The 27,062-nt window shown below is 40.8% G+C and overlaps 2 protein-coding genes across 3 annotated transcripts in view; one reads left to right on the top strand and one right to left on the bottom strand.

The window, feature by feature from the left end:
• Nucleotides 1-19,401: 19,401 nt before the first annotated feature.
• nipsnap3a (nipsnap homolog 3A (C. elegans)) overlaps nucleotides 19,402-27,062 on the bottom strand; it is a 20,304-nt gene continuing 12,643 nt past the window's right edge. Inside the window, exons 5-6 of the mRNA XM_039813102.1 lie at nucleotides 21,125-21,274; nucleotides 19,402-19,760 (exon numbers count right to left, since the gene is read on the bottom strand). Of these exons, the coding sequence (XP_039669036.1) occupies nucleotides 19,402-19,760; nucleotides 21,125-21,274 (509 nt within the window). The remainder of the gene's footprint in view (nucleotides 19,761-21,124; nucleotides 21,275-27,062) is intronic.
• LOC120566834 (GTPase IMAP family member 8) lies at nucleotides 21,138-24,830 on the top strand. 2 transcript variants are annotated; one of them, XM_039813491.1, is made up of 3 exons: nucleotides 21,138-21,251; nucleotides 22,464-23,061; nucleotides 23,703-24,829. In XM_039813491.1, the coding sequence occupies exons 2-3, from the start codon at nucleotides 22,485-22,487 to the stop codon at nucleotides 24,665-24,667; spliced, it is 1,542 nt and encodes a 513-aa protein (XP_039669425.1). In that variant the 5' UTR covers nucleotides 21,138-21,251; nucleotides 22,464-22,484; the 3' UTR covers nucleotides 24,668-24,829. The 2 variants fall into 2 exon arrangements, with proteins under 2 accessions (XP_039669425.1, XP_039669426.1); XM_039813492.1 differs by having other exon boundaries at nucleotides 21,142-21,251; nucleotides 22,467-23,061; nucleotides 23,703-24,830.

Genomic DNA, 27,062 nt, shown 5'->3' with positions numbered 1-27,062 from the left:
TGAAGTGTTACGGTAGGCCTGCAACCTTTCTGAGAGTCCACTAATCAGCATAATTCAACACAGCGTAAACTTTAACCTATTTTGATGTTTTTTACATTTTTGGGAAGTTACATTTTTCATTTTCTGCACGACTAACAAAAATTACTGATGGATTGTTTTGGCAAAAGATCTACATGTATGCAATGTTTGTTTTTTGGTGACTAGCGTGACTTGAAATGTATTGAGTTACAATTACTTAATCCCAACATGCTTGATTAGCCTAAATGTAGAGTTACTACAAGTGAATAAAAATGTTACAGTAAGTAATTACATAACTCAATAGGCCTACATAGTTACTTTGCGTCTCTGCCATGCAGGACCCATATATGTGTTCCCAGTTCAAACCCATGCCCACTTGGACCATAAATATGCTATGCAGGACCCATATATGTGTTCCCAGATCAAACCCATGCCCACTTAGCCCATAAACATTCTATGCAGGACCCATATATGCGTTCCCAGATCAAACCCATGCCCACTTGGACCATGAAAATGCCATGCAGGACCCATATATGCGTTCCCAGATCCAACCCATGCCCACTTGGACCATGAAAATGCCATGCAGGACCCATATATGCGTTCCCAGATCAAACCCATGCCCACTTGGCCCATAAACATTCTATGCAGGACCCATATATGCGTTCCCAGATCAAACCCATGCCCACTTGGCCCATAAACATTCTATGCAGGACCCATATATGCGTTCCCAGATCAAACCCATGCCCACTTGGACCATGAAAATGCCATGCAGGACCCATATATGCGTTCCCAGATCCAACCCATGCCCACTTGGACCATGAAAATGCCATGCAGGACCCATATATGCTTCCCAGATCAAACCCATGCCCACTTGGCCCATAAACATTCTATGCAGGACCCATATATGTTCCCCAGATCAAACCCATGCCCACTTGGCCCATAAAACATTCTATGCAGGACCCATATATACGTTCCCAGTTCAAACCCATGCCCACTTGGACCATAAAATGCCATGCAGGACCTATATATGCGTTCCCAGATCAAACCCATGCCCACTTGGGGCAAGCAAGTTACGTACAATAAAAAAAAACCCCTATGGGAATTCCATAAACATTCTATGCAGGACCCATATATGCGTTCCCAGTTCAAACCCATGCCCACTTGGACCATGAAAATGCCATGCAGGACCCATATATGTGTTCCCAGATCAAACCCATGCCCACTTGGGCCATAAACATTCTATGCAGGACCCATATATGCGTTCCCAGTTCAAACCCATGCCCACTTGGCCCATAAACATTCTATGCAGGACCCATATATGCGTTCCCAGTTCAAACCCATGCCCACTTGGCCCATAAACATTCTATGCAGGACCCATATATGCGTTCCCAGATCAAACCCATGCCCACTTGGACCATAAAAATGCCATGCAGGACCCATATATGCGTTCCCAGATCAAACCCATGCCCACTTGGACCATGAAAATGCCATGCAGGACCCATATATGTGTTCCCAGATCAAACCCATGCCCACTTGGCCCATAAACATTCTATGCAGGACCCATATATGCGTTCCCAGATCAAACCCATGCCCACTTGGCCCATAAATATGCTATGCAGGACCCATATACTATATGTGTTCTCAGTTCAAACCCATGCCCAATTGGCCCATAAACATTCTATGCAGGACCCATATATGCGTTCCCAGATCAAACCCATGCCCACTTGGCCCATAAATATGCTATGCAGGACCCATATATGTGTTCTCAGTTCAAACCCATGCCCAATTGGCCCATGCCTGTCCCTTATGGGGCCCATGTAATCAGCTCATATGGGCTTCCTATGTGGGACTCATACTACAAAACCTACATTGGACCCGCTGATTTCACCCAGCCAAAGCCCATGCCCACACAGATACCATGGAACCAATCTGGGCCCCACATGTCATTGCTGGCTGGGCCTGGGTCTCAATGAGATTACCTGTATGAATAAAGGTTAAATAAAAAAAATTAGTAATGTTTCTTGTCCTTTCTGTATTCTTGCACCCTGTACATTTTAAGTAACAGAAAACAAAACGGCTCAAATCAGGGCCTTTAACATTTATATTAAGCTACTTTTATAAGTTCAAATTCTTAAACTTTTTTTAAACAACTGATAGTCTGGTTTGGTTTGAAATCAAAGCCTGTAACATGTAAACATTTCTGTCTGTAATTACTGTCATTTAACTACAACATTATTTACATAATCTGTGTTTATCAATATTATGACATTTGTATTTTTGTGCTTAATTAAAACTTTAATTTTAATTTAGTCTTGATTTTGTGACATTTATGAATGAACAAGGACTTTTGGGAGAGCAGCATCCTTATCTGTTGTAGTTTCTATAAGGCTGAAAGCAAAGGGAGGGAGGGAAACCAGTTCCGACTATCAGGGAATAGACAACAAGGTCAAGGAGCACTAACACATCATCTACTTTAAAAGGTTTAAGGAATAATTCATCAACTCTATGTTCTCAACTTTCATTTAAACTACAATGTATCAGATTTCAGTCTTTGAGTCTTTAAATCTCTGTAGAGTAACTAGTAACTAGAACTGCCAGATTAATGTAGTGCAGTGAAAGTAGAATATGGAAATACTAAAAGTACAACAAACTTCGAAATGTTCCTTAGTGCAGTACTTGATTAAAGTACTTAGTTACTTTACACCACTGCTGATGTTGGACATGTTAGTTTTTATTGTTAATGTTTAATTCTTGTATTTAGGATGAAAAATCAATAAATCATTTACCAGTTTATGAGCTCCATGGAGTTCAAAGTGCTGCAGTAAATCCTCCTTTTTTAAGATTAGATCAAACTTTATTGATCCCCTGAGAACAAACACAGGTGTTGTAGCAGCTGAAAGACAGAAGGAAGTACAGCGTGCGTGTTTCTAGAGTTTATAATGTTTCATAAAGTGCTGTAACTTGAGCTGCGTAGACATATTTTGATAAGGGAGATTAAAAGTCAAAATCATCTCTCCAGTTATTTCACTTTGTCCCGTGTTGTGACGCAGATGTTTCTCCATGTTCAACTTTTGGTGAGACTTTTCAGTGTAGAGCGACTCTCAGCTGATCTCTGATCTTCATTTTTTAATTTCATTTTATTGTTTATTTTTACAGGGACAATGCACAATTAAAAGTAATTGCACCAGAGTTAGCTAATAGCTAGCTTACATCTGCTGTCCCTGGGCAGGTAAACAAATAAAATAACATACATTACATGTACACCACATAAAACATCACAATACATATCCAGAAATATAAAATTTAAAACCAAAATATAAAACAGATAATTTGCAACACAGTCGTTAGTGGTTGCAGATCTGTTCTGATAGTAGCCAGTACTTAGGTTCTCAAATTTAAAAAATAAACTTATCGAGGGTTCGAATGACTGTAGGTAGGGAATTCCACAACCCCACTACTCTGACTGAAAAAGCTTTTTGCCCAAAGGCTGTTTTTCTGTACTGGTCACGCATCCCCGAAGAGGAGGGGGAGCAAGATTATGAATAATTTTGTACATCAGGCACACATCGGTATAAAATACAAAATTGTTAAAACTTAAAAAATTTAACCTTTTCAAAATAGTACAATAATGGTAGTCCCTTGGTTTTTTATCTAACACTTTCATAATTTGTTTATGAAGAGAGTACACAGGCTTAAGTGTAGTTACATCTGCTTGAGACCAAGTTGTTATACAATACGACAAGTGAGGGAGAATCAGAGTATGTACTAAGAGAAGTGCAGCTGATTGAGAGAGCTGGTGCCTGATGTTTTTAAAATTATTCAAATTGAATTTAACATTATTTATAACTCTTTTTACTTGCTTTTTAAAAGACAGGTGTTGGTCTATTATTATTCATAAATATTTAACATGTGTCACAAATTTAATTGCTTCACCATTAAATATAATATCTGGGTTCACAGAGTTTTGTTTTCATACAGTGAAATACATGCATACGGTTTTACTTACATTAAGAGACAAACAAGACTCATTCAACCAATCTGAGACTTTCACCATTGTAGATGACAGTTTGCTTGCAGCTAGTTCTTTAGTTCTTGCATGAGTAAAAAGCACAGTATCATCTGCATACATTATAACATTAACACCTGGAAATGCTTGAGGCAGATCATTAATATAAACACTAAATAAAATCGGTCCTAAAATTGACCCTTGAGGAACCCCCGTAGGACAGCTAGCAAATGAAGAGCATTTATCAACCACTCTTGTGCATTGACTTCTATTACTGAGGTATGATTTCATCCACTTCAAGGCAGTATCTGATAAATTAAAATTCTGAAGCTTTGACATTAAACAGTTATGATTCACTGTGTCAAATGCCTTTGCTAAGTCTAAAAAAACAGCTCCAACAACACCACCTTTGTCAAGTTGACTTCTAATTTGTTCGACAAAATAACAATTAGCCGTTTTTGTAGAATAATTTTTTCAAAACCCAAATTGCATTGGGTGTAGATTCACTTCACTTTCATTTAAATAAGTAACTAATTGATCACAAACTACTCTTTCTGCAATTTTTTCATGCTATTGGAAGGATACCTATGGGTCTATAATTTGATGGAAGAGTCCTATCACCTGCTTTAAAAATAGGTGTCACTACTGCCATTTTCCAACAATTTGGAAAATAGGAGTTTGCTATTGACAGATTTGTCAAGTGTGTTAGAGGTTTGCAAAGAATTGTATTATAGTATTATATGTATTATAAGTTTTAAAAAATCGTGCATCATTGTCATAAACATCTTTAGACCTAGATCCTTTTAAATTATCAATTGTTTTCAATACAGTAGATTCTGAAACATTTTCAATTGTGAAAACAGGAGCTTCATTGTTTATAGGTTCTAGTACTCCAGATCTAACACCAAATTTCCTAGCCAGACACTCTACAGAGTTCAAGAAGAAAGAGTTAAAAATTGTAGCTATTTTTTCTTTATCTTCTATTAATTTCGATTGGTCCTGTATAATCCAATTTTGAACAGATTTATTCTCCTTCTCTGTAATTTTATCAATATTTTTCCAAATTAATTTACTATTTCCTTTAGAATCCTCAATTAATTTAATAAAATAATTAGCTTTGGCCTGTCTTAATTCTTTTACTACTTTATTTCGCAAATTCTGGAATTTTCTCTTATGTGTAAATTTTGATTTAAGAGCAGCCTTTAATGCCAAGTCTCTCTGCTTCATTAGCTTCCAGAGCTGTTCATTTAACCATGGCAGATGTACTTTACTCAAGTAAGATATATTTTTACTAAATTCATTTTTAGTCCTATTCACTCTATCCACCATATAGATAATTGCTTGTTCTATATCACCAGACTGCATAACATCATTCCAGTCTAGGTGCTTTAATTTCTCCTCGAATTGGCCGATTAGGGATTTTGGTATAATATTAAAAAAGTTTTTGCCTTCTTGTCTGTATAAAAACCTTTTTTTTGTCAACTTTCTTACAATTAGGGTCAAGTTGTGGTCTGACATACCTGTTACCAAATTAAATGATTTTGTAATTCTTTCAGGTTTATTAGTAAAAATTAAATCTATCTGAGTTTGTGTTGATTGAGTAATCCTAGTTGGGCCAAGGATCATTTGTGTGAGATTAAACTGATCTGATATACTTTTAAGTTGATATCTCTTAGCTTTTTCCGCCCAGTTTATATTAAAATCATCTAAAACAATTAATTCCGTTTTTGAACCAATTTCCTTTAGTACAGTTTTCAATTTGTCATAAAATGTCTTTGTAGAATTAGGGGGTCTGTATAATCCAACCACAGTAAAAGACATTTGAGGAGATAAAACAATAGTAACAATAATACTTTCTAAATCTTGCATTGAATTAAGATGAACCTCCACACATTTAAAATGATTACGAACATACAGAAGGTATCCTCCTCCTCTACCTGATTTTCTATCTTTCCTAAAAACATGATATCCCTGTACAGCAAAAGCAGTCTTTGGTGATAACTCGGTTAGCCATGATTCAGAGAGAAAAAAGAAAGTCCAAATTCGAATCCATCAGCAGACCCTCAATTTGCAATGTCTTTGATACAATACTTTTTATATTCAAATGTCCTCCGAGCAGGCCTTTGGGTTTTAGCCTTTTATCTCACAATACTTTAGACTGGTTTACTGGTTGAAAAAGTTCAAACTTCCTTTTAGTCGTCATTCTATTTAAATGTTCTTTATGTATACAACCATTCAGGTTTAGAATAGTGTTTTGTGGAGTTACAGATCGATTGTCACTTCCTTGATGCAGTTCAGTGGTGTTTACAAGCTGAGGTGTAACGTTATCCGGCAAAAATGGCTTTCGTTCAACTTTGCAAACTGGTCCTGGGTTTGAATGAACGTCACCTGCCAGTAAGATCGTGATTAGCAGGTAGCTGGTTAGCTTGTAGTTTGGGCTTGAAGATTTCATCCTAGAGTGTGGCCGGACAGTAGCTGGTAAGTTAGCCGTTCCATTGCTCAGGATATTTGAATATACAGCTTGATGACTCAGCTGAGGGAAGCAACACCGCCAGCTCGACCAAGCCAGCAGCAACGGAGCGAAAGCAGCAGGAGAGTTAAGATGTAAATAATCATTCCGCCTCGATACGCCATATCTCCAATAAATTGCTTCAATCGGTTCCAGTTCTCAGTTTGAAGTTTGATTTGCAACAAAAACCATTCTTATTGAAGTTAATATTGTACTTATATTTGGTTTTGGCCGAGCAAACTCCAGCAGCACCTGCCGTACTCCGCGTCCGTTCCGCCATTTCAATCGATTTCCACAGCATGGCAGCACCTGGAAATTGGCATCATGGCAGGGTGCGCATCTCCCTTAAGTCCCTTTAGCCACCATGTCCTGCCAGTAGCACAATAACTTGTGTTGATTTGATTCTCAGTCATTTCTAATGTGCAGTCAAACTACTACCAATACTAATACCACCATGTAAAAACAGTTCAGCATTGAAAACATTACTTATATAAAGGTACACAAGTATTATCAGATAAATGTACTTAAAGTACATAGGACAGTTACATGTCCCCTGGGGGTGTGGTACTGTAATCTGTATACTTACTGATGCCTTCAGGTGTAAGCTGCATTTTACTATTTTAAACTGTTTTATTTGAAACTGAAATTATTCTTTTCATTATTGATCAATCTTCTGATTATTTTCTTGGTTAATCAATGAATTAATCTGTCTGTTGAAAGACAGGAATGTGAGAAATGGCTGTCACAAAGTGGTGTCTTTAGTCAAAACTTCAAAGTCCCAAATTATCTCTTCCTGTTATTTAAAAGAAGTAAAATCTGCTGCTCTCCTGGATGAAAGTCCTGTGTTTGACCCAACCACCCTCCCAATGCGGAATTTCGGCCTTACATTTCCTCGCTAAACCCTGAGTAGCTGCTGTTCTCCCCAGTATGTTATACAAACACGCTGAAGGGCACTTTTTCCGTTGCTTCAGACGCTGACAGCCACTGTCCAAATGTCCATATTTTACGAATTCTGAGTGAGAACAAGTTGATGTGCTGCAATAGCAGCACACTGACTATTATCCCCCATACTTATTATTATTCCGCCACATATTTGTCCTGCTACTAGTCACGGAGCGTTGCCAACACATGCACACAAAATACATCAAAATGTGTGTAACGATCGGAAATGGTGTGCTATGAGATTTGCTGTGCGGTTTTCACAAAATTGGCAAAACAATGCAGCGAAATTTCCCATAGACTTTAATGGGAAATCTTTGGGAAATTGCTTAACATAGCTAAAAAAACAACCCCTCTTTGGGGCCATGCTGTATCACCATACTTTAATGTAGAAAAATAATGAAATGTTTAAACCGAATACAAGACTTTGCTGTTTATTGGGCTGAATGGACATTCTGATATCAAGCACGGTCTCTACCAAATCACAGTTTACGTATCGTCCAGTTTTCAGACCGGTTCAGATTTTCCAATTTGTGTGTATGGGACAGAATGTTGAGAGTTAGAGGGGAGGATAGAGGGGGGAGCTGAAGTACGATTCTCTGAAATCTTTCTAAACAAATCGCTCTCTCCCCTACAGTTTTCACTCTTCATACATCATGGTTGGTCAAAATGTAGAAACATTTGTGCCAGTCGCAGACATGTATCTATGGAATCCACCGGACTTAAACCTTTGGCTCTCTTCATACCAACTGCCGATAGAAACTATGAAAATGAATATCTGGATGTACACAGACGGTTCCCTGTTTGTTACCTGCTCTGTGTCCCATATATTTGACACCACAAACATAAAAACACATCAATGCATTCCCCAGACTTTTTTCTCTCTTGTGATGTTAATATTTTTGCCATTTGTACTCACAGTTTTTGAATTACAGAATGTACTTCACAGGTACAGTATAATCATCATTAAATGGACATTTTTTACCTGTCACATATACAGTCTCCCCCTCCCTCCACTCCTTCGGTGTGAGAATCACTTTAGCAACACGTACTGCCACAGAAGGAAGAGAAAAGGAGAGGACAAGAAGAGGAGAGGAAGACAGGATGAGAAGAGAACATGAAGAAAGGAGAATATGTTATTTGTCAGCTAACATGATGTTCTGATGGACTAACTGACCAACTGACTGACTCCTAACTGACTTCAGGCCTCAACACCAACAGCTGTTTTCACAGAGACGAGGCTCTAGCGCACCTTAGATAGTCCTGCTTCTAGCTCAAAAACCCTAACTCCTATCGCTTAATGTTTATTACTGTGACAAATATGACACCCTGCTGATCATCCTGTGCAGTATGGTGTGTGTTGTGTAAGAAATGTGAGGACAGTAGCTGTCTAAAAAGGGCCTTTTTCTGTTCTCCTCCTGGTCTTTCTGGTATGATTTAATACAGGAGGCAGTGTTCCAGTTGGTGGACACCGCTTCACTTGGAAGCTCGCTGTGCCTCATGTGAAAGTCTGTTGGCCTCCCTAAGCACATTGTTGGAAAGCATACAACATTCCCTACATTCTGATGTAAAATAAATCTATGAGATTTAAAACTGTGGATGGTATAGCAAAGTAAAAACAAATTAGCATCTGCTGCTCCTCACTCAGTCAGTTGGATCCCCAGTCTGTTGCTCACAGGCTTTTATTTTGAAAAAGTCTGTTACTGACTGCTGCCGCGCTTACAGGAACCAGAAAAGAAAAGAATTGGGGGATGAACAAACCAACAAACATGGAGAAGGGTACAGAACTTTTGCTTGGCCATTTTCATTTTAAAGTTCTTCCAGACAGCGCAGTCGACAGAATGAAAGTTATTTGTAAGCACTGCAAAGTTGAATTTTCTTATCACCGGAGTACTTCCAGTCTGAAATATCACCTAAATGCAATACACACCGTTGATACCAGCAAATCATTCAACGAAACAAACAGTGGTGCGAGTCTTCGGCAGACTACGTTAGATGCAGCGTGTGGGAGAATAATAGTAGTATAGATAAACAAAGGCAAGAGAAGCTAACAAATGCCATAGCGAAGTGGATAGCTACAGACTGCAGGCCGATTAAAGGGATACTTCACCGATTTAGCATTCAGCTTTGTAAACCCGATAGTTTTTCTGAATGACCGTGCCTCCCTCCCTCATGTCCCCCTGAGACGAGAGATTTCTGCATTTGGGGCCTGGAAAAAATCTTCCGATGATGTAAAATGACGATTTTTGCGTCATTGGAAGATTTTTGGGCCAGAGGCAAAGGACTACAGCCAGTAGTAGGATCTACTTCCATATGTTTTCAACACGCCCACAGGGGTTGGACTGCCGAAGTCTGGCCGAGGTATCCGAATGAAAAAGACTGTCAGCCATCTTGAATCTTCGCTAAACAGGCTCTCGGTTTTCAGCAGAAAACATTTACAACAATTATCTGCATTCAAACTACCGGACGCTGCGTGTACCACCGGGATACATCGGTACAGATCGGAGAATATGGAGGGAGAAACGTTATTACAGACGCAATACTGCGACACTACGTGAGCTTCGCCTCGCACGGAGACCAGCGGTGTCGCTCAATGCCGCTAGCCGGCTAGGGGACATCCTCATCGGCTAGGTGGAAAGCTAACGCTAGCTGTCCACCTGTCCCAGCCATCCTGCTTGCAAGTGTCCGCTCATTTAGACCACAAACTGGACTACATCCAACTTCAACGACACTCCCAACGTGAGTTCAGAGACTGCCGTGTTTTTGTTGTTGTGGAAACATGCCTGAATAGTGTACCGGACTGTCCAGCTACCAGGCCTGCTAGCCCTCCGAGCTAGAGATGCTCTGTCGCCAGGTAAAAGAGGTGGGCTGTGTTAACACGCGGGTGCAGAAATGTGGTGATTTGTATCCATTTAACTGCTAACTGCTGGTGGAGTTTGTGACTGTTAAATGCCGACCATTCTACATTACACGCTAATTCACGGCTGTGTTTATGCTCGGTGTTTACAGCCCACCAAGCCTAATGCTAGTATCGTTAGCTGAACTTTACGGAGCCTATAAAGTGTGTGTACTAAATGTAGCCTGTTTCGTATGGCGTTTTTATATAATGTCGTTTTTATATATGTTAAATGTGTAACACCACTTGAGTCACGATGAAACGTTGTTTTCGTGTATATGGTTGAAATGACAATAAAACACGCTTGAGTTGAGTTGAATGCCTCTGTCGGTCTGTCAAGCGGTAGGCGTGGCTTGGGAGTGGACTCAAAGCATCGAAGCAGGTGCATTCTGGGATTTGGTGTTTTTCATCCATATAAGACCAAAACACATTTTCTGGCTTTTCTCGGCCTAGAAGGCACCAATTTCAATTTCTTTTTCACATTTCTACTACATAAGTGACCCAATTTAAAGATACATTCAGCTTTCCAGCAGTGAAATATTCCTTTAATGATGTGGAGAATCGCAACAAATGACGGCAGGTATGAGATTCCCTCAAGACGCACCATCACAAGAAGAATACACAAGTTGTATGGATAAGTAGAGGACTGCACAAGCAACAGCTTTAGAACGTGCACCCCCTGTTGCTCTCACTGGGGACTACTGGACATCACAGGGTAACCATAATGACCTCGGCGTTACAGTGCATTATATTGATGAACAGTTGGTGCTGCATTCACATGCTCTGACTGTAATGAAAACAGAGGAGAGACATTATGCTGAAATGTGCGCGGGACACTTAATTGAAGTTTCACAGCAGTGGAATGTGTCCTATTAATGATAACATGAATGCCCTGGCACTGGCAATAAGCTTTCATTTTGTATTTGCTTTTATTACATTGTTTAAGTTGAGATTTACACTAAATATTTTATTTAACTGCTAATATATAATCAAAATGCTGATGTTAATTGTTTGCAGAACAAATGTTACGGCACTTTAGTTCATATGGCAGAACATTTAAAATTAAAATTGCGCTATACACTACTTTTGAATTCATTATTGGATTTTGCGTATAACAATGCGATTAATCGCGATTAGAACTTTTAATCGTTGCCCAGCCCTAAACAGAACAGATCTCTTATGAGAATGAGACCCTGGGTCTCAATGAGATTACCTGTATAAATAAAGGTTAAATAAAAAAGCTAGTAATGTATATTGTCTCTTCCGTATCCTTGCACCCTGTACATTTTTAGTAACAAAAAACATCAAACATTCTTATCTAGTTTCTACAAGGCTGAAAGCAAAGGGAGGGAGGGAAAGTCTGGTGTGAACCAGTTCTGACTATCAGGGAATAGAGCACTAACACATCAACTACTTTTAAACATTTGTGCTGAAGACAGAAACTGTGAAAGGTTTAAGGAATAGAACAACAAACCTGTCATTTACCATTAATTACACATCAAAAATCTAAATTACCATTACAGCCCTAGCTGTTTCAGAAAGCAGGTTTAGTGAAAACTCAGAGTAAGATAACCCTGAGACGAGGGAAACTCTGGATGTAGATTTCCAAAAAAGAGGTTTGAACCTAACCTGCTGGCTGGAGGTTTTCTGCAGCAAACACTGAGTTTATCTCTGTCTCCTCCCTCTTACGTGTGTGTGTGTGTGTGTGTGTGTGTGTGTGTGTGTGTGTGTGTGTGTGTGTGTGTGTGTGTGTGTGTGTGTGTGAGTTTATCTCTGCCTCCTCCCTCTTACAGAGACAGAAACTCAGTTTTATTTCCTCATTGATTCAGTCTGAATTATAGCACATATCGAAGGTTTACTGTATGTCAGTATCTAAATCCTGACAGCTGTCAGTTTGTTAAAACAGTTTATGTAATCTTAGTTTAAATGATAAAGATAGTATGAAGCTTTAGACAAGTAGATAATGAATAATTATCATTCAGGATGTGGCTGGAACAATGATAAAGGTGACGGCTTTGTGTATTTAACAGACAGACACGGTTTCTAACCTCCATCTTGTCTGTAAGTGAAAGTGAAAGCGACATGTTAACAGTTCAGACTAACAAAATGGTGGTATGATTTCACTCAGCAAGATGGCTTTAAAAAAACAAAGACTTTCTTGGCAAAACTTCAAAATAAAGGTCAACGACAACAAGTCAGACACAGATATAAACAGAAGTGTTTGAACATTAAGTCTAAATAGTTTATTGCAAGCAGTTTGGCTGCATAGCATGATCATAATTCAAAATGCTTCAAACAAAAACAAAAAAATACACTGAACAAAATTATAACCGCAACACTTTTGTTTTTGCCCCCCATTTTTTATGAGCTGAGCTCAAAGATCTAAGACTTTTTCTATGTACAAAAAAGGTTTATTTCTCTCAAATATTGTTCACATATCTGTCTAAATCTGTGTTAGTGAGCACTTCTTCTTTGCCAAAAACCAGTAAGTATCTGGTGTTACTAATAAAAAGTAACTTAATAGCACGTACTGACCTACCTAATTTATTGAAGTACATTTACTTGAGTAAAATATTCTAGTACTAAAATTAATAAAAGTAAAAATAAAAGTGGAGCTTTTATTTTGAAAGGTAACCATTTGTACATGCACAGCTCAGAGAGAAGCAGCTCAGAAGAGATGTCGTCGTGTTGTTTTCAGGCGAGTTGGCTGTGTTGGCTGTTGATCTTTTAACTCCTGAGCAGGTAAATCTGTCCGTATAAATACATTATACCGTATATCAGTATGTTTTATTACTTTTAAGTTCTGCTTTTGGGTTATTTTTCAGTTCTATACTTTCACTTTTGAGAGAAGAACTCAAAGTTAGATCTTTTTGAGAGGAAATAATGAACAGACAGTTTTAGAGGAGACGTGAGTTTAATGGCGTCAGACAAAAACAACAAAGATCAGCTGCAGAAATAGGCTCGTTCAAGATGAACTGCGCCTCGCCTGTAAAGTAGACGAGAGCAGGCGGCAGCAGCGGGGGGGGGCGGGGACAAAAGTCCGCTCTCAAGTCGGACAGTTTTCCAGCTGACTCCAACAGCCTTCAGGATGAACAGGAAGTGACAGAAACACGGTGGTCCGATTCCGATTTAATAAAATGTTATCAGACCCATATATCAGCTCCTACACAGTCTCCAGTTGTTTTTATTATGACAGAGTAGCTGTCAAAATTCTCTACATGCGATCTGTTGCTGATTTTAATAAACAACAGACTGTAGATGATCTGTAATCTGAACAGATTTAGTCTCTCTGACTTTTAAACGTAACTATCAGCCACACAACAGGTGTTCTGTACAGAATAAGCTTTTAAATCAAACAAATCACAGTTAAAATCCCTCCGATTCAAAATCAATAAAAAGTTTATATAAAACGTCATCATGTTGAGTCGATTCTGAACCAATCAGCTGTTTGATCAGCTGAGAGGCCGGCGTTTCCCAGCATGCACTGGGTCCGCCTGCGTCCGCCTGGCTCTTGCAGTTGGTGAAAAGCAACTGCACTACCTGCGTCTCAGAACTGCGGCCGCCTTGGTCTCGTGAGATTATCGTTGCCCACGTGTGCATGACGTCAGAGCAAGTCGGGAAGAGGCTCGTTCGAGATGAGCCAGATCTGCGCAGAATCGATCACCGGCGATCGGCGCCCAATGCATGCCGGTTAGATTTGTGTCCGACTTGATCCGACTTGATCCGACTTTTGTGGCGCGTCTCCTGGCGTTTAAGGCGCCCTTTCCCCGTAAAGTTTTTCCTAAACCCAACCTCCGGCATCCCATTATTGTGGCGCGTCCCCAGCGGGCCGCTTCGCGGGCGCCTCCAGCGTCCTTTCCCAGAGAAAATAACGTGACATTTACACTGAAAAACGAGAAAAACGTCTCCGTGAACACGTATCAATAGATTAAGAATAACGTTGATATTTACACGAACTGCCGTGAGACCGGGTTGTTGGCTGATGAATACAGAGTTTAAACTGGTCTCTGAAACTCTAAATTACCTTTAAAGGTGCACTATGAGTTCCTGCACAGGCTGTGCACCAAAATACAACAAACCACGTTCCAGCAGCTACTCTCAGATACAACTCCCACTACTCAATCAACTCTGCTCACTGTTTTCTTGTCGGTGATTGGCTGGAACGTGGTTTGTTGTGTTTTGGTGCACAGCCTGTGCCCCTAGTGTTTGTTTGAACGAGTGTGACTAAAATGAAATCAAGCTGAAACCATGCAGGAACTCATAATGCACCATTAACCACCAGAGGGTGGGAACTGAGACACACGCACACACAGACACACAAACACACACAAACACACATACACACACACACACACACACACAGAGACACACACACACACACACACACACACACACACACACAGAGACACACACACACACACACAGAGACACACACACACACAGACAGACACACACACACACAGACAGATACAGACACACACACAGACAGACACACACACAGACACACAGACACATACACACAGACACACAGACAGACACACACACAGACAGACAGACACACACACAGACAGACACACACACAGACACACAGACAGACACACACACAGACACACACACAGACACACACACAGACAGACACACACACAGACACACACACACGCACACAAAACAGCATGACGAAGTTTCTGTGTATTTTTCACAGTTTTCTGTGTATATTTTACAGTGTACCTCTGTTTACAGTTTTTCTTGATTGCTTTGACCTGCTTAAAGAAACTGGGATCCACTCGGTTTTCATCATCATTAGCTAAGTTTCCATCCACTTGTCAATCGAATTATCTGAAGTTCGGTAAAAAAACTCATGTGAATAAAGCTGGTGAAAGTGTGTTTCCATCCAACAGCTTTAAAGCAAATAAAAACCTGTTGCGTAATGACGTCACATGCTGTTTTCAATTAAATTGGTCTATCGAATTGATTTGAATTTAAGCTCCGATGGGCCTTTGGCTGAGGATCTGATCCAGCTCATCTAAAAGGTGGAACTTGCCTTATATTTTCCCTCCGGCACCGCTGAGAGACAACTCTCTTTTTTGAGCCGTGTATCGCTGTTTGAGCTCCTTCCATTTACTCCGCAGGACGTCCCACGGCTTGTCGTAAGGGACACTCTAAAACGCTTAACGTGAAAAAGCTTAACGTGGTTTAATATCTAAACAACGATCAGTCATCACCAGATGTATCATGGTCATATCTTGTCATGAACACTTAAGCCTGTCAAAAAAAAAAAAAACGCAAGTTACGTATTATAAGTTATACCGTTCGTTATGTGTCAGATAACGTCCATAATATTTGGACATTGGGTTAGATTTGACCGTTTTAAGCTGTTATGATGAGCAATATAGAAGAGGATGTTTTTGGTGATGATTGATCGTTGTTTAGCTACATTAAACCACGTTAAGCTTTTTCACATTAGGACTTATAAAGCCAATGAGAACCGTGGAGAGTCAACCCCCAGCCGCTCCGCTGCCCTGAAGCAGAAACGCTTTATCTCAGATAACGTCCATAATAATTGGACTTTGAGTTAGATTATTTGACAGTTTTCATATGAGGAGCAATATGAGAGAGAAATTAGGTAATCATGTATCATTGTTTAGGTACATAACCAAAAAGCTTTTTCCTCGTCATAGGGCGCATGAAGAAAATATTAACGTGAGATAACTTCTATAATCGTTGGATTTAGATTTAGTTTTTTTGACAGGCTTAAGTGTTCATGACAAGATATGACCACGATACATCTGGTGATCATCATCGTTGTTTAGATATTAAACCATGTAAAGCGTTTAATGTCCCTGTCGTAACTGTTGGTCATTTCCTTCGCGAGCTCCTGATAAATGATGGCGTTTCTTAGATTTTTGCTATCTAAAATAGCTGTTGTATTTTTCTGGTAAATTAAATTAAAAAAGTATCTTGTCTCCTCGTTTGTCCACTTACATCTGTTTTTGTTTTGCAAACAGAGCGGAAATACTGGGCGGAAATGAACTGAAACTTCTTCTTCTTCGTTTTATTGCGGGTTGCAACCATAAAATGACCTAAAACTTAATCGCAATTCATTATTTATTCGGGAAATAACGTTTCCATCAGCGTTTATCGCATAAGCCGTATATCGATCAAGAGAAAATCCGATGAGATCGAACGTATTTTCTTTGAGTCGATATTCATGAAATTCTGTCGGATTTTACTGTTTCCATAAGGCCTTTTTCATTCAATATCCCTTAATTCGGATAAAAACGGGTCGATGGAAACATAGCTATTGTCTCAGCAGAGCAGAAGACACCTCTTGCAAATGTGTTAACTCTTTCTCATTGGATTGACACATTTTGCCCCCCCTTTTGCAGAACAGTTAACACAGATGTCATTCAAGTAGTCCAAACTCCATTGTTTTAGCTATGGTAACCAAACAGAAACCATCTGTTCCTAACTATTAGAAACTACCTCCATCAGTATGAAATCACTGAAGTACCTGTTTGACACTCCTTCACACAAATCTTCAATTAGCAATCAGTCTGCAGGGTTAGGCCATGTGGCCCCATCGCCAAGACAGAAGGGACTGAGTATCAATAGTGGCTATTTCTTATACTCTACAGCAGGGGTCACCAAACTTTTTTCTCTGGGGGCCACATTATCGTTCCTGACTGTGATGGGGGGCCGGGGCCAGGTCAGCTATATAACAGAATTGTATGACCCAGACCAAAATGACCACCAGCAGGCCTCATTGTGTAGCAGAGATTACTAGCCTGGCACAGCCATCCCCACTACTGTATCCCCACTACTATATCAACACTTGATTCCTGGCATATATTTGTTTATCTTTACTAGTGGTTTGCAAAAGTAGTAATCGAGTCTTCACACTTTGTTTAAAACCACAGATATTTCATTTATTTATTTTCTAATAAAAATAACATCAAAGCTGTCAAGGTAAGAAACATCTGCCTAGTTGAGGTGATTGACACTGGCAAAGGTGAGGGAAAAATAAATTAAATTAATTAATTAAAAAAACATTGAAATTATACATGAGTAATAGAACATTTAACAAGAGTAATAGAACAACTAGCCAGCTCTTATGCCTATCCAGGTGAGCATGTTCAGTAAACAGTTTTTTAGGTCAAGGTGAAAATGAAATGAGCAGTAGGCTCAAAACTAAAGCACAACAATAATACAGAATAATGGTAATCAAAATCAGTAGTATATGTAGGTGAGCTGGATTTGTACTTGATGAATTGTGCTGTCTTTGGGATGGGGTCAGCAACAGCAGTCTCCTCTCCTCACTTCAGGGTGCCTTCTGGAGCCCTGGCATGATGGAGGGATGACAGATTGAACACAAGAAACACCATATTCAGTAAATGGCAAGACATGCTGCTGTCTGCTTTTCTCTGTGACATAATTTTACAAAATATGTAGCAAAAACACTGATTATTACACTGATTATTAGCGAAGACATTTTAATTGCATTTTGTGTCTGTTAAGAGGCACAAAGGCACTCTGTATTTATCTTATGCCCCCATAACTGCCGTTTTAGCTGAGTGGGAGCTCTGGGCATTAGCTGCAGCAGCTCCGTGTCGGCTGTTTTTTTTTTGCTATGACAATACTCATATACATATAGCGTATTAACTAATGTTTAATAAATGAACCTTACTGCATATTTAATATTTATAATTCAAATCAGTCATTGTTAAAATCAGTGTGCTTACCGTATCAGTGTGATCTGTGTGCTTGCTTCTGGCTGGTGAGAAGTTCAATGTCTGGTTGCAGTCTAGTGGTAGCCAGTCTCAAGGTCTGATGCAAGTGTTTATCTGTGAGTCTGTTCCTTGTTGGATTCTTGGTTTGCTTCATGCGGGAAAAGGTTTGCTCACAGATGTAGGTGCTGCCAAAAACTGTGGACATCTTCATTGCATGCTGTTTGATGTTTGGGTAGGTTTCCTCTGGGAGCGCAGCATAGAACTCAATGAGACTGTCAGGCTTGAACGCGTCTTTAAGGATATCACAATTCTGCAACTCTGCTAGTTCAAACTGAAGAGAGGGAAGGGCATCATTTATGTCGGCAGCAAAGGGGTTCTGGAAGAAGCGTATTCCTTTACCGTTGACATGAAGCTCACGGAACCGCACACTGAACTCTCCCTGCAGCATTTCCAGTGCATCCTTGCACTTTTCGACTGGGAACGGGACAGCTGGTTTCTCAGCGCAGTAGCTTTGGGTGGCAGGGAGATGCGTGAAGTCCAGCTTTTGGACCTGTCGCACAAGCAGCACTAGTTTGACCTCGAACGCTTTGATGTGGGAATGCATGTCACTGATTAGCTTCCCTTTGCCTTGGAGCTGCACGTTAAGTTGGTTGAACATTTCAGTCACATCCGTTAAAAACGCGAGGTCCCATTTCCATTCTGGCTCGGTCAGCTCTCGTACCGTTTCACCTTTAGACTGCAGGAAGGTGTTGATTTCGGGTAGCAGGTCATAGAAACGGCGCAACACTCTGCCTCGGCTTAACCAGCGTACTTCTGTGTAGTACAGCACATCCTCGTAGGCAGACTCAAGCTCGGAGAGAAAGGCCTGGAACTGTATGTGTTTCAGCTCATGTTTTCGGATGTAGTTGACACAGTGCACAACCACCTTCATGACAGACGCCCACTTCAAAACTTGGCACCATAGTGCTTGCTGGAGAATCAGACAGTGGACTTGTAGTGGCGGGGTGAGACCTCGTTCCTCGAATTCGCTGTTCAAGCGCCCTACTAGCCCTTAGGTGCACCATCCGTAGTGATGCTGGCCAATTTAGACCAGTGTAGATCCAACTCTTCCATTGTTTTGCACACTTGGACAAAAATATCCTCTCCTGTCGTAATACCTTTGAGACTTTTTAGAGCTGCCAGCTCCTCAGACACTTCAAAGCTTGCACTAACTCCACGAATAAAAATGAGCAGTTGTGCTGTGTCCTGCACGTCATTGCTCTCATCCATGGCCAAAGCAAAAAACTTGAATTCTGACACTTTCTTCTTACATCTGGTCATACACATTGTCCCCCAAATCTTCGATTCGCCTGGTCATAGTAGGTGCGGAGAGACTCACCACGTTGAGCGCATCCTTCTTGTCGGGACACACCTCCTCGGCCACAGCAACCATGCATTCTTTAACCAAGTCCCCATCAGTAAACAGCTTTCCATGGGTGGCTAGTAGGTGAGCTACCTTATAGTTAGCTCGGACAGCAGCCTGGTTGACCTGAGTTTGGCGAAGGAATACATTCTGTTGTGCAGCCAGTCCGCCTTTCATCCTCCGAATCCTGTCTTCTCTTGCTTGCCCGCGCAGGCTAGTATACTCTTTGTGGCGGGTTTCGTGGTGACGACGCAGATTATATTCTTTGAAAACCGCCACACTTTCTTTACATATAATACAAACTGCACGGCCCTTACACTGAACAAAAAAATAATCGTTGGTCCACTGTTCTTTGAAAACTCTGCACTCTCTATCAACTTTTCGTTTAACGCTAGACATTTTGCTGTCCTGAACATTGACAGTTGCGTGCGTGTGACAACGCGCATGCGCTGTCTGACATTGCTTGATCTCGAGCATGTCGGGTGACGAAAATTCAGCAAATATTATAGTTAATTTTATAACTAAATAACTAAACTCAATTTTAACTGATAAAATCAACAAAATACCAGATGCAGACATGTTATTATTTTCCAAAAAGCAATTTAAAAAAAAATAGGCCATGAAGACTTTTGGGGATTGCCTCATAGGGCCGGTTCAAGTAGTGGGGGGCAGAGGGGCAGAGGGGCTGAGGGGCCGGTCAAAGGGGTGTGGCAGGCCTGAGTTGGCCCACGGGCCTTAGTTTGGTGACCCATGCTCTACACTAAAAGATTTTTATACTTTAATAGATTTTATTTTTATTTTCTTAATTTCTTATACTCTTTTATTTTGCTTTACATGTATTTGGTGTAATATTTACAGTATTTCAGTTTTCAGCCACAGATTGAAAATAAGAATCAATTGAATCTATAAAATTTGCATCAAAGCATTTCTGATTCTTGATCCAATTCTTTGAAAGAAGGCAAATTTGACAAGAAATGGCATGAAAGCTACGTTCTGTAATAGATACAATGACAAGCAATGGTGCACTGATTTGCACTGAGTGCTGTATTTTGTATTTTGTTGTCCATTGTGTAATGGTTTATTGGATGAGCTCATACACTTGTTCGCAAGTTGTGTTGTTTGAAGGCAAAATTAGCTTTTGTTGCATAATTTAAATAGTTTGGCATGGTTAGAGCCTTTTGCAAACAAAATATGTAATTTTGACCATGAGTGCCACTGTTTCGGCCTGTGTGTTAACTGTTTTGAAAATGTGGATTTTGAGTTGACTGCTGCGTCAAAGCAATCAAGAAAAACTGTAACAGTGTATGTTTAACAGTGTATTTTTTACAGTGTACCTCTGTTTAACAGTGTATGTTTAACAGTGTATTTTTTACAGTGTACCTCTGTTTAACAGTGTATTTTTACAGTGTACCTCTGTTTAACAGTGTATTTTTTACAGTGTACCTCTGTTTAACAGTGTATTTTTAACAGTGTATTTTTTACAGTGTACCTCTGTTTAACAGTGTATTTTTAACAGTGTATTTTTTACAGTGTACCTCTGTTTAACAGTGTATTTTTAACAGTATATTTTTTACAGTGTACCTCTGTTTAACAGTGTATTTTTAACAGTGTATTTTTTACAGTGTACCTCTGTTTAACAGGCCAAACTCGCTGTGGAAAGCTCCCACCAGCTTGCCGTACCCCGGTGCATCATGGGAGGTGACGGCAGCCTGAAAGGCGTCGCCCCAAACAGCCGGACCACCGGGACGCATCAGGTAGGAGACCAGCTCGTACACACCTGGAACACACCTGCTGTTATCGTCCAATCACATCACACCTGCTGTTATCGTCCAATCACATACCACCTGCTGTTATTGTCCAATCACATCTGCTGTTATCGTCCAATCACACCTGCTGTTATCGTCCAATCACACCTGCTGTTATCGTCCAATCACACCTGCTGTTATCGTCCAATCACAACTGCTGTTATCGTCCAATCACATCACACCTGCTGTTATCGTCCAATCACACGCACTGTATCAGGACACGTCGACACAGAATACTATTACAAGTCCAACAAGAGAGGTGTGTGTGTGTGTGTGTGTGTCTGTGTGTGTGTGTGTGTGTGTGTGTGTGTTTGTGTGTGTGTCTGTTTGTGTGTGTGTGTGTGTGTGTGTGTGTGTGTGTCTGTGTGTGTGTGTGTGTGTGTGTGTGTGTGTGTGTGTGTGTGTGTGTGTGTGTGTCTGTGTGTGTGTGTGTGTGTCTGTGTGTGTGTGTGTGTGTGTGTCTGTGTGTGTGTGTGTGTGTGTGTGTGTGTGTGTGTGTGTGTGTGTGTGTGTGTGTGTGTGTGTGTGTGTGTGTGTGTGTGTGTGTGTGTGTGTGTGTCTGTGTGTGTGTGTGTGTGTGTGTGTGTGTGTGTGTGTGTGTGTTGTGTGTGTGTGTGTGTGTGTGTGTGTGTGTGTCTGTGTGTGTGTGTGTGTCTGTGTGTGTGTTGTGTTGTGTGTGTGTGTGTGTGTGTGTCTGTGTGTGTGTGTGTGTGTGTGTGTGTGTCTGAGTGTGTGTCTGTGTGTGTGTGTGTGTGTGTGTGTCTGTGTGTGTGTCTGTGTGTGTGTGTCTGATGTGTGTCTGTTGTGTGTGTGTGTGTGTGTGTGTGTGTGTGTGTGTGTGTGTGTGTGTGTGTGTGTGTGTGTGTGTCTGAGTGTGTATAAATCCACCACTAATAACGTCTCCCTTTTAAGTTTCTGGTGGCCGCCAGTTGTGTGTGTGTCTGTGAGAAGTTGCACAGTATGTTACAGCGAGGTTACAGCAAGCCTAAAGTATACTGTAAAATATCCCCGCTTCATCAGAATTACCCACAATGCAATATAAACTAAAGGTATTTCATTGTAATGAAGAAATGTGGTATTATACTGTAGATTTTACAGTACTGTGCTAGTTGTAGTCATTTCTACAAATACTATTGAACTGAATCTGATGGTTTTCTCCAGCAGGTTCTCTGATCTCCAGACATGAGCCCAAATCAGTCTCCAGATCTCACCATCGTCCTGATTGGAAAATCAGGAGTTGGTAAAAGTGCTTCAGGAAACACCATCCTGGGACGACCAGCGTTTAAGTCAAGGCTGTCCATGAAGTCAGTGACGAAACAGATCTCTGAACAAACAGGAAACGTTTTGGGTAAGCAGATCTCAGTGGTCGACACTCCGGGAATATTAGACTCTGAGGACACAGAGAAGGAGATTAGAGACTTCTGTCAGAGTCTCCTGTTATCCTCCAGACCTTGTCTGTTTCTGGTGGTGATCAGAGTTGGACGGTTCACAGAAGAAGAGCAGAAGGCTGTTCAGGCAGCTATGAGAGTCCTCGGGGATCAGGGGATGAAGAAGAGTTACCTGCTCTTCACTGGTGGGGATGCTTTAGAGGGCATGACAGTGGAGGAGTTTATCTTTGAAGATGGAGATGAAGGAATGCTTCCAGATATTGTTAGAAGGTTTGCGGGGGCGTGTCACCTCTTCGACAATGAAAGTGACGATGAAGAACAAGTCAGAGAGCTGCTGCAGAAGTCCGGACACCTTAGAACCCAGGAAACAGGTATCTGATCTAATGTTTAAATGTATTTATTTATAGTACCATGGCTTTGATGATGTTATATAGAGATTGATAGACAGCATCTTCATTATCGGAGTAAAGAATGAATTCTCAAAGCTGGAACTCGTATTACTGGTTGGAGCAGTGACGAGACTTTGGTTTAGTTTAAACTGGTCCACAACATGTTTAAACTTTGGCAGACGATCATCAGAAAACCATGTCTTTAACCGTGTGTGATTGTTCAATTACATTTTATTTAAATTTAAGTGTCAGAGCCTAACAGGATTTACTTTAGGACCCTTTACAGATAGAGTAGTACTAGACCACACTTTAATTTATGCAACAATGGCAAGGAACAACTTCCTTTTAACAGAAACCTCAGACAGATCCTGATTCTTGGTGGGACACGGAGACACTGATACAGATATACAGATATGATTCATAATAATTATAGCAGTTGGTATGATGAACAGTGTAAAGTAACAATAAAGATAACACAACTATCTGCCTTCTAGTATTACTAAATAATTGAAGTAAAAGTTCTGCTCTGGTTAAGAGCTGTTTTACTGACATTTAAAATCACTTTTCCGACAGTATTTATAAGAAGGTTAACTATTTGTTTTGATTTGTTTTGTGTCTTTCAGTCGATGACTCCAGGAACCGGAGGATCGTGCTGCTCGGCCTTCCTGCAGCTGGAAAAAGTTCCTGTGGGAACACCATCTTAGGATCTGAACAGTTTATATCAGGCGGTGGCTTTGGTTCAGTCACTAGTGAGACTGTCTCTAAGTCAGCCATAGTGGAGGGTCGTCAGGTCACGGTGGTCGATACTCCAGGGTTCAGTGATAGAGTTCTGACTGGTGAACAGCTGTTTAAAGAGATCATGAAGGCAGTAGTAAAGGCCAGTCCAGGACCTCATGCCTTTGTTATTGTAGTCAGACTAGGCAGAATCACTGGAGCAGACAAGAAACAGTTTGAGATGCTTCCAAAACTGTTCAGCAGAGATGCCCATAAATACTTCATGGTGCTTTTCACCCATGGAGACGAGCTGGGAGGTCGGTCCATTAATGATTTGATCCGGTCTGACCATCATGTGTCTGACCTGGTCTCCAAGTGTGGTGGTAGATTCTGTGTGTTTGACAACAAAACCAAAAGAAGCAGAGAGCAGGTCAGAGACTTCCTGAGTAAAGTAGATGAGATGGTCTCAGATAATGGTGGAGAACACTACACTGATGAGATGTTCAGGATGGCTCAGACGTTCATTAATGAAGAAAGGGACATGTCTGACAGCTCAGCCAGGTCAGATCAGTCAAATGTATTGAACAGATTGTTGTTTCATGTAAGTAATCATAAAAAGAAGTGTGTCGTATTTGTTCTGGCTGCAATAGGGTTAGGGGCATTAGCGGCACCAGGAATAGGAGGAGGAGCAGCAGCAGCAGCAGCAGCAGCAGTAGTAGCAGCAGTACAAGGAGCAGTAGCAACAATAGCAGCAAGACAAGGAGCAGGAGCAACAGCAGGAATAGGAGCAGTAGCAGCAGCAGTAGCAGCAGTAGCAGTAGTAGTAGGAAAAAGCATAAAGGAGCGTGTACACCGCTCCAACAAACTCCAATAAACTCAAACATTCTAAAGTGGGTAGCTGTTGTTGGCAGTTTGTCTTTATAATGTTCATAAACCCAACTGCCAGTCCACACTGACCAGACAGTTACAGACAATTCAATTCAATTGATATTTATTTATAGTATCAAATCATAACCCAAGTTATCTCGAGACACTTTACAGATAGAGTAGGTCGAGACCACTCTATAATTTACAAAGCCCCAACAATTGCAGTAATTCCCTCAAGAGCAAGCAGTGCGACAGCGGCGAGGAAAAACTCCCTCTTGGGAAGAAACCTCGGACAGACCCAGGCTCTTGGTAGGCGGTGTCTGACGAGCCGGTTGGGGGTGTGATGAACAGTGGCGATAATAGTCACATTAATAATGGAACAGTGACTGGATGTAGCGGGAAGCTGCAGGGTTCAGCAGGACGCAGCATGACATTGCAGGGCATCGCTGAGCTCAGCAGGGAGTGCAGCAGGACCACGGCGACAGCTGCAACCAGGATCTTGGTGCCAACGTTCTCCAAGGAAATACGCTGGGGGAAAAAAGCATAAGGACTCCGGGGAGTAAACTCCCCAGAAGCTAGGATTAGTAACAAGCATTTCTGGGACGGGATGCACACAAATGGTAATAGTAATAGTAACAGTAATAGAAACAGTAATAGAAAGGGAGAGGAGAGAGCAGCTCAGTGTATCAAAGGAAGGAAGTCCCCCGGCAGTCTAGAACTATAACAGCGTAACTATAACAGGTAACTAAGAGAGACAGGTCATAAGGAGAGGTGGCCTGTTTGGGCTTGAAACTCTCCCCTGCCGGATCGGGCTGTGCTGGCCTGCCTCCCTCTACTTTTGTTATATATTATTAATCTAACAATTATGATTCTGATACAATTATGACTCTAGGTACCACCAGTAGCTCTGCATTCTGGGAGTGCAGTGCTCTAGTGGGACAATAGGGTATTAGGAGCTCTTCTAGATATGATGGTGCTTGACCATTTAGAGCTTTGTAGGTCAGGAGAAGGATTTTAAATTCAATCCTGGATTTTACAGGAAGCCAATGCAGAGAAGCTAATACAGGAGAAATATGATCTCTTTTCTTAGTTCTTGTCAGAACACGCGCTGCAGCATTCTGGATCAGCTGGAGAGTCTTAAGAGACTTATTTGAGCAACCTGACAGTAGGGAATTACAATAGACTGACTTTTGTCACCCAGTCCTACCTTTTATTATTTGAGTTTTAGGAGTAATAGCAGCACAAATGAAATAACTTCTGCTGAGATTTGAGGCTATATATTAAGGGTGTGACGAGATCTCGTAAAACGAGATCTCGCGAGATTAAAACGAGACGAGATTTCTCGTCGAGGTGAAAAGTTGTCTCGTGAGGCGATGTGATGTCAGCGTGATGGAGCGTGAAATTACTATTGAAGATCCCCCTGCCACTTTTAAATCATTTGTGTGGCAACATTTTGGTTTTCCTGCGGAAATAATAAACGGCGAAAGAGTGACAGACAAGACGAACACAATATGTAAACATTGTAAGAAAAAAATGCCGTATACCGCGGCTAACACGAGCACTATGCAAAAACACTCACAGCACCACCACAGCTCTCTGCTAACTACTGCACCCGCCACGAAAACATTAAAAGGGCAAACAACTCTAAAAGCCTTTGCATCTCTGCCCCCGGTAAGTGCAAGAGCCACGGCAATAATGAGGGACATAGGCGCTTTCATTGTAGCTGATACGAGGCCATTTTCTGTGGTGGAAAATGTCGGATTTCGGCGACTCCTCCACACACTGGAACCGAGGTAGGTCATCCCATCACGCGCGCATTTAAGGGTTAAATTGTACAGGGCAGAAGTCAGTTAAGAGTTTATACAAAACATTTTGCAGTGTTTGCACGTCCTTTACTGCATATAATTCATTAAAATAGTAAAAAAAAAAGTTAAATAACATTCATCATTAATAGTTGATTTCAAAATGCACCTAAATTGTTTTGCATTTTGTGATTTTTCAGTTGAATAAAAAAACTATTTTCCATTCATATATTTCATCATTGAGGATTTCTTTAAATTTTTTTTAAAAATCTCGTCTCGTTCTCGTGAACCCAATCTCGTGATGTGTCTCGTCTCGTGGAGTAAGCGTCTCGTCACACCCCTAATTCTTAGTGGATAATATACGGTGTATCACATAAACTACACCTCTGCTTTGACCTCTTGTGTGTTTGTTGTTCTTTTAGAACTAATATACGCGTTGTTTTCAAACCGAATATAAACTATGTCACATTATTGGATGATTACATTTAATAAAGTCTGACACATTTTACATTACATGTCATTTAGTGTGTGTGTGTCTGTGCCTCTGTGTGTGTGTGTTTGTGTGTGTGTGTGTGTGTGTCTGTGTGTGTGTGTGTCTGT

This window comes from Perca fluviatilis, chromosome 10 (assembly GCF_010015445.1).
Source record: "Perca fluviatilis chromosome 10, GENO_Pfluv_1.0, whole genome shotgun sequence".
NCBI classification, from domain to species: Eukaryota; Metazoa; Chordata; class Actinopteri; order Perciformes; family Percidae; genus Perca; species Perca fluviatilis.
This window is presented reverse-complemented; position numbering and strand designations above follow the sequence as displayed.

Bases quoted from the DNA above. Each gene is read 5' to 3' on its own strand.
- LOC120566834 (XM_039813492.1), top strand. From the start codon at position 22,485: ATGAGCCCAAATCAGTCTCCAGATCTCACCATCGTCCTGATTGGAAAA. The intron at 23,062-23,702 runs GTATCTGATCTA...TGTGTCTTTCAG, and splicing joins CCTTAGAACCCAGGAAACAG to TCGATGACTCCAGGAACCGG.